Here is a 12,863-nt window from a genome sequence, read left to right as displayed (position 1 = left end):
TCATCAACAGGAAATTGTGCATGCCATGAGTTGATGGAGAATAAATTGGATTGGATAAAAGAACTCATGTCATTACACAGCCAAAGTCTGAAACTTTTTCACAGTGTTAAAAGGAAACCCCGGACTAAAACAAGAACTCACATTACTGTCTGATGTTAAAGTGATCTTCAATAAATATTTCAATCAAGTCAGTAATTAGGAACATGCATAACTGAAAATATCTAGGTTTGACAGACTCGGGATGTGTCTGCATTTGTGCATTTCCAAATAAGGTTGGAGCTTTTGCTTCTAGCTTTGGAAAGGAATTTGATTTAGCTGTACAAATCATAAAAGATACCATGAAGAAATGTAGAAATGTTATTTCATTCATTATTTTAGGTTGAAAGTTGATACTTTATTTTCTAAATTACTCTGTACTACTTTTCTAACTTCCACACAACCCTCACTGTCCCTTTCTACTTAACCAAAACCACTTATAGGTTGATGTGGATTTCAACCATTTTCAATGGGCACCAGTAAATCAGTCTTCAAAAGCTTCAGCCATGACAAGCTATGACACTTCCTCCACCTTAAAGACTGCCACTGCCTCATCAGTAGCGTCTGCCTCGTCAGTGGCTTATGAGATGACAGACCATTTCCCTCCCCCGCCCTCGAACCTGCCGGTATTACAGGAAATCCCTGAGTACATCTCTTCCCAGCAACAAGAGCCAGCCTCCCAAAATAAGCACACTGTTAGTAAGGAGCAGTACTTTAAACACAAGAGTATGGCTGAACTGAAGCGCCTCTACAAACACATTCATCCAGAGGTCCGAAAGAACCTGGAAGCAGACTTCTTGAGTCAGCTTACTGAAGCAGAAAAGAAGAAATTGGAAAGCGAGGAAATGATGGGAGATGTCCAACAGGCATGCTATATGTTTGAAAATGACGGCAACAGCCCGAGTAAGTGTTCGAGCCCTGATGGAGAGGACCTGGAATGGGATGAGATCCTTAAAGGCGAAGTGCAGTCCATGCGCTGGATGTTCGAAAACAAGCCACTGGATACGATCAAAGATGAAACCCCAGATGAGAATGAGGTGAGGAATATTGCCCAGCAGGAAATCATTGCTGGCAAAGATGTCAGATACACAGCTTGGATGTTTGAGACTCAGCCCATGGATGCTCTGGGGACAGAGACTCCTGATTCAACTGAGCGGTCACAAAAATCAACCGATCTCGCACGAGGAGATGTCCGCACTGCTACATGGCTTTTTGAGACACAGCCACTCGATTGTCTGAATAAGATCTACCAAGAAGATGAGCAGGAGACAGATGCTGTCAGCAAAGACATCAGCGGCGGAGATGTGAAAACTGCTAGATATCTTTTTGAGACCCAGCATCTGGATTCCCTGGGTAAAACAGAAACCATTGCGGAGAGCCACTTCCTGAACCTGAAGTCTGAACTGGAAGAGATCAAAGGGGATGTGAAGACAACCACTCGTATGTTTGAGACCCAGCCCATGTGTGTGATCAGGGGAGATTTGGGAGAGATGCTGGAGATCACCACCATACGCAGGGAGGAGACTGAGAAAGGAGATGTCAAGACATCACGCTGGATGTTTGAAACCCAGCCCCTGGATATGATAAATCAAGACCCTGCAAAGGTAAAGCTGATATGTGGTATTTCCATGGAGGACAACATTCAAGGTGGTGTGAACAAAGGTACATGGCTTTTTGAAACAAAGACTCTTGACACTATTAAGGATGAGGAATGGGAGAATTCCAGGATGCAAAAGGAAGAAATAATTGGTGCTGATGTGAGGAAGCACTGTTTGGTTTTTGAAACTCAGCCTATGGATACTCTGAAAGACAATGCCAATGCCAGACCTTTACCTTCAGAGGAGATTGTAGGAGGTGATGTTCGATCAGCAAAACATCTGTTTGAAACAGTACCCATGGAAAATCTGAAAGAATTGCTCGAAGTGGGAAAACTTAAGAAAATGGTTGCATCTGAAGAAGAAAAGGGTGACGTGAGGCATCAGAAGTGGCTCTTTGAAAGCCAGCCATTGGAGAATATAAGGGAGGAGAAGAAGGAAATTACAAGAACTGTGAACATTGAAGCTCTTGACAAAGGAGATGTGACAAACTATAAAGAAAGGTTTGAAAGTATGGATTTAAGTAAGTGTGAAGGAACACAGAAAATTCAAGTTGAAGGTGTCACAAGTGGATCCGTCAAATCCAACAGAGTTCTTTTTGAATCTACCCCTATGTATGCTATGCAAGACAGCTCAGGCCATTATCATGAGGTGAGGACTGTGAGACGTGAGGAGATTGTGAAGGGAGACGTGCGCAGCTGCAGATGGATGTTTGAAACACGTCCTATTGATGAGTTTGATGAAAGCATCAATAAGTTTCAGATCATAAAAGGTATATCCAAACAGGAGATCGAGTCAGGGGATGTCAAAACAGCCAAGTGGTTGTTTGAAACTCAACAGCTTGATGCTATTAAATTTTTCAGTAATTTTGAGGATGAAGAGCATAAAACTAAGGAAGGTATTGAAATTGAGAAAGGGGATGTTAAGACTTGTAGGTGGCTATTTGAGACTCAACCAATGGATGTTCTGTATGAAAAAGCGGAAAAAAGCGAGGTTGATGTTGAGGAAGTGCAAAAAGGTGATGTCAAAACATGCACTTGGCTCTTTGAGACCCAGACACTTGACAACATACGCGATCATACAGAGTCTGAGTCTGAGACCATTCTGAAAACCTGTACTGTAAAGCAAGAGGACATCCAAGGAAAAGATGTGCGACTGGCCCGCTTCCTCTTTGAAACCGAGAACCTCGAAAATATCACAGGTGAGGACAGCAGTTCTTTCAGGAGGGTTACGGAAATTGACATCCAGTCAGGCGATGTTTCCAGGATGAAGTACATCTTTGAGAATCGCTCCTCTGACATTATGAGCTCCACCTCTGAGGAAACAATGCAGAGGTTGAAAACGCAGCAGGCTGAGGACATCCAGAGGGGAAACGTGGTCAACTGTACCTGGATGTTTGAGAATCAGCCGATCGATGTCATCCGTGATGATTCCACTGAGATGAGGGAAATTCGCACTGTGACTGATGTTCAGGGAGGTGACGTTGACAAAGGCCGCTTCATTTTTGAGACATACTCACTGGATCAAATTAAAGAGGAATCCACTGAGACTGATATTTCAAAACTCACTAGTATCTTTAGAGATGAAATAGAGAGGGGAGATGTGAAAAATTACACCATGATGTTTGAAACTCAGCCACTGTATGCTATCTGTGACAAAGAGGGCCATTACCATGAAGTAACTACAGTTACCAAGGAAGAAATCATGAGAGGAGATGTGGTGGGGGCCCGATGGCTGTTTGAGACAAAGCCTCTGGATTCAATCAGAGATTCAGAGGAGGTCTATGTCATTAAAGCTGTGACTGAGGAAGGCATCAACAAAGGAGACGTTAGCTCTGCAAGGTGGAAGTTTGAAACGCAACCTCTGGATGAAATTACAGAGGAAATAAAAGTAAGATCGAAAACAGTTGCAGATATCCAAGGCGGTGATGTGAAGACAAACATGCAGCGTTTTGAGACTGACGAGTTGTCTCAAAAGTACATCAGAACTGTTAGCGTGAGTGAAATCCAAAAAGGCGATGTCAGATCTGCCACATGGATGTTTGAAACGCGCACAATTGATGAGATCCGCGGAGAAGGCGCCGAGTATGATGGCATGGAGAGAGTGATAAAAGAAGAAGTAATGAAAGGGGATGTCAAACAGTCTGTGTGGCTCTTTGAGAAGCAGCCCCTTGACAGTATCAAAGAGACTGATGGCACAGAGCTTGTTGTCACGAAGGAGGAAATCCCACAGGCCGATGTGAAGACGACAACATGGCTATTTGAAACCACTCCATTCCATGAATTCAACGAGAGCAGCATGGAAAAGAAAGAAATAATAGGTAAAAGCATCAAAGAGACACTTGAGGAGCTTTACTGTCAGAAAATGGTGGACTCACAAGGTGTCCTTATTGAGGCAGATGAAATCGGTGATGTCCGCATGGCAAAGTATAAACTCATGAACCAGGAGGCTCCACAAATCCAAAAAGAAGAGATTATCAGAGGGGATCTGAGCAACATAATGATGAACCTCCTGAACCGCAGGGAGACCACTGAAAGAGGGATAACTGTTGACAAGGAGGAGCGGGGCAACATCAACACCACAGTGAAGCAGCTATTCAACCAGGAAAGGGGAATCAATGTTGAGAAAGAGGAAATTATCCGCGGTGACATTCAAGAGGCCATAAGCAATCTGCTCAAGAACGAGGGCTCCTCCAAGCGTGGCATTCTGATTCAAGAAGATGAGAAAGGAGACGTGAGGATGACTATCTATTCCCTCTTGAATAAAGGGGAGAGGGCTAGCATGGAGAAAGAGGATGTCATTCAAGGTAACGTAAGCAGAACCCTTCATCGTCTTCTCTCCAACTCAGGAGGAGAAGACTCTAAAAAGATAAGGGTCGGAGACACGGAAAGGGGTAATGTCAGCTTTTACTCCACATGCATTGAGTCAGGAGCCTTGGATTACCTGAAGCAGCTTCAGTTCGAACCTGATGAAGCCCAGGAAGAGGTGGAAAAGGAGCGTATCATAGGTGGTGACATTGAAGAGACCAAAATCTTGCTGCGGAAGAATCAGCAGCAGATTGGTCGCACAGTGGCAGAGGATGATATAGTTCCTGGTGACGTACACAGTACTGTTAAAGTCTTTATGACAGAGCCTACTGTTGGCTACAGAAACCTAGAGAAAAAGGACATTGTTAAAGGTGACCTTAGTGCAGCACTGGATTCACTGACCCAAGCCATCAATCAGAAAGTGGTAATCGAGAAAGAGGAGGTGGTAAAGGGAGACATAACCACTACTTTGAGGTCTCTAGAGGAGGCCCAGCATCAAGCCAAAGAAATAGAAAAGCCCGAAATCGTCCGGGGAGACATCAGAGGTGCTCTTGAGTCACTGGAGAAATCTGCAACCACCAATACGGAAGCGACTGTTGAAGATTTAGTGCCAGGTGATATCAAAGGGACCCTGAAGTCCCTGGAGGAAGCAAAGCAAGCTATGAAAGAGGTTGAAAAAGAGGAGATTGTCAAAGGAGACATCCACACTGCCATGCAAAGTTTACACGAGGCATCGAGCGAGAAAAAGATATACCAGCATCAAGTGAGCGAACAAGGGGATGTTAAAGCCACTATCCAGCTCTTGCTAGAGCCAACAACGTCTCCTAGAATGCAGCGCAGGGGGAGCATTGAAGGAGATGTGAAAACATCCATAAAATCTCTTTATGAAGGACAGGAGACAACACTGGTGGAAAAAGAGGAGGTAGTAAGAGGGGATGTTCAAGGGGCAATTCAGTGTCTCATGCAAAGAAAACAGTATTCAAATCCAAAACGTATGTATCCCCCCAAGAAAGCAAAAGTGCCCGTGAAAAATCCATTAACTGTAAAGCAAGTGGAGCATGAATGCATACAAGCTAAGAGTGAGAGTGTAGCAGTCAATCCAGCCCCCGCTGTGAAAAACCTTTCTCAGAGCGGTGAGTCACAGAAGCACACACAGAGGCACCACGAAAGCAAATCTGTGAAAACACAGGTAATAACCCAAGAGGACCACTCTGTTACTGTAGCCAAAACAGACACTACTGGGGCCTCTCAACAGAAGAGCATAAAAGAACAGAAACAGAAAGCACTCCCCCCACAGAAAATACAAGCTCCTACGCCTATTATGATAAAGAATAAACAAATGACTAATAATGATCAAACAGAGACTAAAGCAACTGATGTGAATGTGATGAAAGAGGTGCAAAACACATCACAGACAAATATTTCAAACAAGCAAATATGTGAAACAAAGACAATCAAACAGGTGCAGACTACAATGATGCAGAAAACTGTCATGCATAAGCAAAATGTAATGGTATCAGAGCAAATGTCAACATCTCAAAAGCAAACAGAGAATAAGGCTCTCACACAAAAGCAGAACATCAAAAGTATGAAGAGTGATTACCATAACCTTGACATGAGAGGGAAAGGTGTGATCAAAAAGATGAAGCCAGAGATTCACTTCCCCCCTCCTCCCTCTTCACCACCTCCACCCTCAGAGTCTGAGCTCTCCCTCCCTCCACCGCCATCGCCAGTGCTGGAGAGCCCAGCATCCTCCACATCCCAGCCTTCTATCATGAGGCAGGACAGCGACCTCCCACCTCCACCACCTCCGCCTCCCATGGAATGCATAAAGTCTGAGCCTGAATTTTTCCCTCCTCCTCCACCTCCTCCACCTCCGCCCTCTGTGGGTGGACCAGATTTTCTTCCTCCACCTCCCTCACAGCAAGAGCTCAATGCAATGCCCCAGCCTCCCCCTGCAAAACTGGGGAAACCCATCGGCAAGCCTTTATTCAAAGTGCCCAAGCAACCAGAAACACAGAAGCAGCCCATACATGTTAAACCCAAATGGCAGAAAAAGCAGCCAACTTCTCCAACGCCTCCACCTCCACCTCCACCTCCACCTCCACCTCAGCTCCTTCCTGATCAAGAAACAACAGTGTCAACAGACTCTGAAAAAGAAGCTAAAGTTCAGGAGGTGAAAAAGGAAACAACCCAACAGATTAAAACAAGCAAGCAGATTCAGTCTGAATTAACAGCAGTGTCAACAACAAAAATATCAAGCATCCCAGCTCTGAAACCAATGCAAAAAGAAAGTCCACAGCCACCTAAAAAAGTGTCTGTCCCTCCGATTAAACTGCCTCCACCTCCTGAACCCACTCCAGCGTCAAAGTCCAGACCTTATGTTCGCAAATTTAAAACTCCTCTCATGCTTGCAGAGGAAAGGTTTCGCCAACAAAGGATGGAAAAAGAGGAAACAGAGAGGAGTAAAGTCACAACTCCCATTTCGCCACCAATTGATATATCCTCCTCTACTGCCAGTGCTGAGCTTTCTACAGCACAGAACATTGAGAAAGAAGTGGCCACAGAAACGACAAAAGCAAAGACCAAAGAAACTAAGACTGTTTCCAAAGAAGTAATATCGGCACAAGATTCACCTGCCAAGAAAGCCCATTCCCAGATCCCTTTGAGCAAGCCATTGATCTCAGTGGTAAATAAGAAATCAGCCCCTGGATCTTCAAATGTGTCCTTAGATAAAAAGCATGTTGCCAGTGAGCACTCATCAGAAAAAATACTTGCCTCAGCTGATGTCATTAAAAAGAGTCAAACCGCACCCAAGAATCAGACTGTTTCTGTTTCTCAGTCTCATTGTGAGGCCTCAAATATTGAAGTCCAGTCATGTTCAAATGTGGTCACTTCTTCAGTCACGGAGCAGCAGCAGTTTATTAAGAAATCCAGCACCAGGTCTGCCACACAGAGTGCTGTCCAGGAAAATGTAAATCTTCAAAGCCAGACTGCGGTCACATTGAAAGCTGAAGATATAAAGAATATTAATGTGCCTCTGACACAGGATGGAAAAATGAGTCCCTCTCAACTCACTAAAATTCCAAAGGCAACTCCAAGTTTCAAGGTGAAAACCTTTAAGATGCCAACAGAGAAGAAAGAGGAGAAATGTGACAGTTTGGGACAAAAGGAAGCAATGAAAAGTAAAATGCATTTACAGCAAGAGAAATGTAACGTGTCACAGACAAGTGAAACAAAAGTGAATCAGGAAAGCAACCAGCTGACGTTAGCAAGAACCGAGATGAAAACCGAAATGAAAGTAAAGGAGAAGAAAAGTCAGGTGACCCCACCTATAAAGGAAGTTGAAGTGGAGGTTCATATGAAAAAGGGAAAGCAGGTGCAAAAGAATGACACTGAAGTAAAGCTGTCACCATCAGTTACTGTTTTAATGCCTAAGGTAGCTAAGATAACATCTGCAGCAACTCATCAAGGACAAGGCCATGTATCTGTCTCCCACAGTCAGCAGAGCATGAAGGCAGAGCACATTCAAAGACACGAGGAGGTGGTTGTGACTGAGAGTGTGGTACAGCAAAGCCTTCAGAGGCAAGAGGCTGCACAGATGCAAAAGCATCAGCAGCAAATAAAGCTACAAGCAGCAGAAACAAATGAAATGCAGATAAAAGCAGCCAAGTCAAAAGGTGAGTCTAAGGATGTGTCTGTGAAAGGGACAGGCAAAATTGCCCATAAAGACGAAGCTAATTCAGAAAAAATCACAGATTTAGAGAAATGTAATGTAATGCAGAAGCTGCTCGCTCAAATAAAAGAGCTTGAGGGCACACCAAGTAAAATAGACTCCAACGCTGTCAGGATGATTATAAGCGAACTCCCCGACTGGGTGATGGGCTTGGATGAAAAAAAGAATTTAAGTGAAATTGCTAAACAGCAAAGTAAGAAAAAGTTGAAAGAGATGATGGTCTACGTGAAAAATATTTTTCAAGCAAAGCTCACATTTTTGGAGGAAAAGTTGACAGCCGTGGAAAAGCAGGAAAAAGAAAAAGAACCGCAGGCACCACCGCTGGTGTTTCCAAAACCAGACAAGAAAGTCTTCAGTGGAGCAACTGCAAAGATATCAAAGATCAGTATCGGCTCATCCAAAACTGAAAAAAAGGTGGTGGAGGAGAAAAGGTCACTTCAAGAGAGCAAAGTGCATCAGGAGCTGAGTGAAGTGGGTAATCCGAAAGCGTCCTCCCCGTTAACAAGCATCCGCACTCCATCACCCACTTTTATTAGTATTGAGTCAAGGAGGATAGACTCGCCACTCAGAGTGACCCCTTCTCCTCCGCCTCACAAATCAGTCGGGACACCCCCGCCTCCTCCTCGCAAGTCATACACACCCACATCTACCTTCAGCAGGGCCACACCGTCTCCCACCCTGAGCCGCTCCGAGAAGCTGATGAAACTGAGGGATACCACCTCGAAGCTTTCTCACAGCATTACCCCTCCGCCTCCCATGCCGGTGCCAGAGTTTTTTGCTGCTGAAAGAGAGCAATCATCCCCATTTAGCGACAGGGAGACCCTCATAGAGAGAAATCAGCAAGGATTGGTGGATATCGCAGAAATGGTGGACTCCATGATGACGGTGAAGGACAAAAAGTCTTTCTTTGAGGAGGCGCAGAAGGCTGAGGTGACCAGGGCGTACATTCGGAGAGATCCCATCGATATCCCTGAACGTTTGGGACCTGATACTGAGGAAGGCACAGAGGCTGTGGCTATAGACCTTCTGAAAGAGGATCTCCCAAGAGTTGACCTGTCTAAGCTGGTAAACAGATTTGAATCTCCACAACCAAAAGTCTACACCAGAAAAGAGCCTATTGTCATCGCGGAGAGGCTGGAGAGTGATACAGAGGATGCAGAGGCTGACCCACATACCCCAAGAACTGAAGAAATCCCAACATTCAACGTTAAAGCAATAAAGGATGTGTTTGAGACAGGAGAGCATAGTTCTCAGGCAGCCCGAGAGCTAAGAGAACAAATAGAAAGAAGAGAACCTGAATCAGCCTATTCTGAGGCGGTGGGTCACTCTGAAATGACAGCAGTCACTGAGCAATTCTGCAGCATTGACGACTTCGGAAACATGACAAGGGAGACAAGGAGTGAGATGCATTCTGGGGAATCCTTGACCCGTGGTAACCCTCCATCCTACGCTGACGTGGTGAGAGGCACAGTTCCAACGGTTGCCGTGCCCCCTGAGGCCTCCACCGAGGAACTCCTGAGAAACTTCCAGCAGTCGTGGGCTGAGAGCCAAGGAGTTTTCCAGAACCTGGGTTTCAGTGTCACGGAGCAGAGGACTTCGCAGATTGTAACGCACCAGCAGGAGACTGTCGTGACGGGTAAACCGAGCTGTGCAGCATGAGGATACTAAACAGGCGTGACGGTGTGTTTAACATGCTTTGTGTGTGAGAAGTTTAAGGCATCTACTGCATTGTGTGGAAAGAAAAGAAGCATTAACATTGGTTTGACACTGTTATTTATGTCACGTGATTTCCTTTGATGCGTTTTCTTTTATTTGAAACGTTCACACTAAAGCTTGGAGCAGCTTGCTGTCAGTTTCACACATTTTAATATTCACAGGTTACACTTTGTCGTGTTTATTCATGCCTCTGAAGTGTGAAGCTGGCAATGACGGCAACATATTGAACTAATATTTCTGGGTGTGTGATGCTGTTTTCACTGTGAGACAGCAGAGAACTGCTTAAAATGTCTCCAGCGAGAAGAAAACAATACTTTTAATTCATTTTTATTCTTCAGTTGAAGATATGGTTTAACCTTTTATTCCATATTCATAAAGCGAATTCCAAAAGTCACTTTTGAAAACACTGAAGTGATTACATTTTCAAAGCTTTTGCAGTAATTAGGAAAATCACTCTCAATCCTTCAAGACAAGCCATTTTAGACAATAATTGCAAATCTAATGCTGACTAATTACAGAATAGCTTTTTCTACAGTGCATTTTCTAACACCTAGAAACTAGAAGGATCCACACTGTGTTGATACACTCTGTTATAGCAGTTTTGTTTTGTTTGTCACCCCTTATAACACAGTTAAATTAAAGTTTGTTTTGTCCTTTTTGTAACCCTTTTGGGAATCTCCCAATAATGTTTTAACAATTTCCTGGAAAGAGCTATGCAATTTGATATGTAATTATAGATAAAATAGGAATTACTCTATTTAAAGTAAATATTAATTCATTTGTTATCCATCTATGTTGAATTGTAATTTTGGGGATCATTTGCAATAATTTACATTAATATGCCTATAGAAAAAGTCATATATCTTTTGCTTATTTAGCTGACCTGCTGTACACTGACTTAAGACTATCTAATCTTTTAAAGAATAAATATCACAATCTTCCTCTTACTAAAATGAAAAAAGAATTCAATAGCAACAAGGAGCACCCTTGCTCAGTTCCACACGCTCAGACGTTTTGTGGCTACAGAACAGCCTCACATGGTCTGGAATGACCAGTAGCTTATGGTAGCTAATGTTAACTTTACAATAGATGCAATGTAACTTTTGTCACTTTTGTACTTGGGCTACTCTTACACTGCATTGTTGTCACAAGATAGTTAAAGGGATAAGAAAGGCCAAAATATAATTTCTGTTGTACAAAATTCTGTATTATTATTTTTTCTTTTCTACAATTATTTGTTATAATTCTCTTGTTAAATACTGGATACTTCAATCTCTTTAGGCCCATAAAAATCAAATAATACAATATATGAGGGGAAACTCACTCTTATGGCCACACTGTAAGACCATAACTTCTGATGAGGCATCACAAGCACATTCTGCTTCATTTGAAGTGGTCACAAGTCAAAAAGGTTGTTATTTTGCCTATAATTTGTACCAAATTACATGGTTATTTCCAGGAAACTTCCTAGGAAATTAAAGGAAATTATGAACCTGTAAATTAAAGTGTTACCTAAATGTTTTGCAGAAAATTCGAGTTCCAGAGTCCGAACTGTGCAGGGTGTGTCGGAAGAGAGTGTACCCCATGGAATCGCTGATTGCCGACAAACAAAACTTCCATAAAAGCTGCTTTCGCTGTGAACACTGCAGAGGCAAACTAAGGTGAAGCTATTTCACAGATCAGAAGCATTTTTGTTGTTTTTCTTTGCACTACTTTAACCTCTTGTTGTCTTCCTTTTTTGATAGTCTCGGCAACTATGCCTCTCTCCATGGACAAATGTACTGCAAGCCACACTACAAGCAACTGTTCAAGTCCAAAGGAAATTATGATGAGGGATTTGGACAGAAACCACACAAAGAACTATGGAATAATAAGAACCAGGAGAATTTAGCTGAAAAGACAAAAGTAAAATCACCATCACCTGAAAAGAAAGTCATGGATTCCAGATATTCCACTGGTCAGAGCACATTAGTTACTCAGGATAATGACATAAGCAAATCAGTGGAAGAAAACAAAAAGATCACAAGTAAGATTTCGGTAATGTGGCCTCCTCAATCAGATTCTCCAAAGAAACCCTTCACTGTCGAGGAGGAGTTGAAGTTGGTTAAGCCATCATGGCCCCCTAAGGAAAATGAACACCTAAATCAGCCTATGAAGCCATTAAAAGAGGCTGATATTCCCGCAGCTAAAGTACAAAATGGACCCCAGGAAAATTATAAGGTGCAAGAGGGTACCTGTTTAACAGAGAATGTGAAAAAGTCTGAAGAGACTCCAACAAAGTCAGAGGCTCCGGCCTCCCCCGAAGCAGTCGCTGAGGAACCAGCGAGTGTTACTGACACTCGAGAAACTAAAGAGTCAAACAGTGGCTCTGAGGCTGTGGCACAAGTGGCTTCTGAAATGGACTCTGAAGTGCACCCTGAGGTGGAAGAGAAAGAACAAAGCGAAGCGAATGATGGTGGAGCTGTGGAAAGCATGAAAGTGCCGGAGAAGAATGAAAGGAAAAGTGTAGAAAGGGTGGAGGAAGTGAAAGTAAATGGACATGACGGGCAGAAAGAAAGTGCAGCAGGTGAGAAGGAAAGCCAGGAGGAGATAGATAAAGGAAATAATGACTGCATGAACAATGGGGAGGCGGTAAAGTTCATGTTAATAGATGAGGAGGCGACAGCAGGACAGGCACTGAATGCTAACTCCAACAATAATAATAATAATGGCCAGACACTGCTTGACCATGAAATCCGGTTTCAAGGGCTTAATGAGGATGAGGGAAAGAAGAATCAGTCACTCTTTTTGACAGATACAACCAGAGCAACAGATTTCTTCCAAGCTGATCACTGTGAAGAATCAAAATGGATGCCAAGTGAAGTGCTGCAATTGGCACAGAGGGATGATGCTTTTGTGCCAGCGGGTGCCAAATGTACTGAAGCCACAGACTGCTATTCAGACACAGATTTCTTTACAGAGACAGCCGAGGGA

At 43.4% G+C, this 12,863-nt stretch overlaps 1 protein-coding gene across 4 annotated transcripts in view; it reads left to right on the top strand.

The window, feature by feature from the left end:
- xirp2a (xin actin binding repeat containing 2a) overlaps positions 1–11,652 on the top strand; it is a 59,489-nt gene extending 47,837 nt beyond the window's left edge. For all 4 annotated transcript variants that reach the window (XM_044188272.1, XM_044188273.1, XM_044188274.1 and 1 more), the window contains 3 exons: positions 480–9,810; positions 11,418–11,551; positions 11,636–11,652. In XM_044188272.1, coding sequence (XP_044044207.1) covers positions 480–9,810; positions 11,418–11,512 — 9,426 coding nt within the window. In that variant the 3' untranslated portion in view covers positions 11,513–11,551; positions 11,636–11,652. The remainder of the gene's footprint in view (positions 1–479; positions 9,811–11,417; positions 11,552–11,635) is intronic.
- The last annotated feature ends 1,211 nt before the right edge of the window (positions 11,653–12,863 follow it).

The sequence above is a fragment of the Siniperca chuatsi genome, linkage group LG24 (genome assembly GCF_020085105.1).
Source record: "Siniperca chuatsi isolate FFG_IHB_CAS linkage group LG24, ASM2008510v1, whole genome shotgun sequence".
Classification (NCBI taxonomy): domain Eukaryota; kingdom Metazoa; phylum Chordata; class Actinopteri; order Centrarchiformes; family Sinipercidae; genus Siniperca; species Siniperca chuatsi.
The sequence above is the reverse complement of the archived record's forward strand: the minus strand, read 5'-3'. Positions and strand labels throughout refer to the sequence as shown.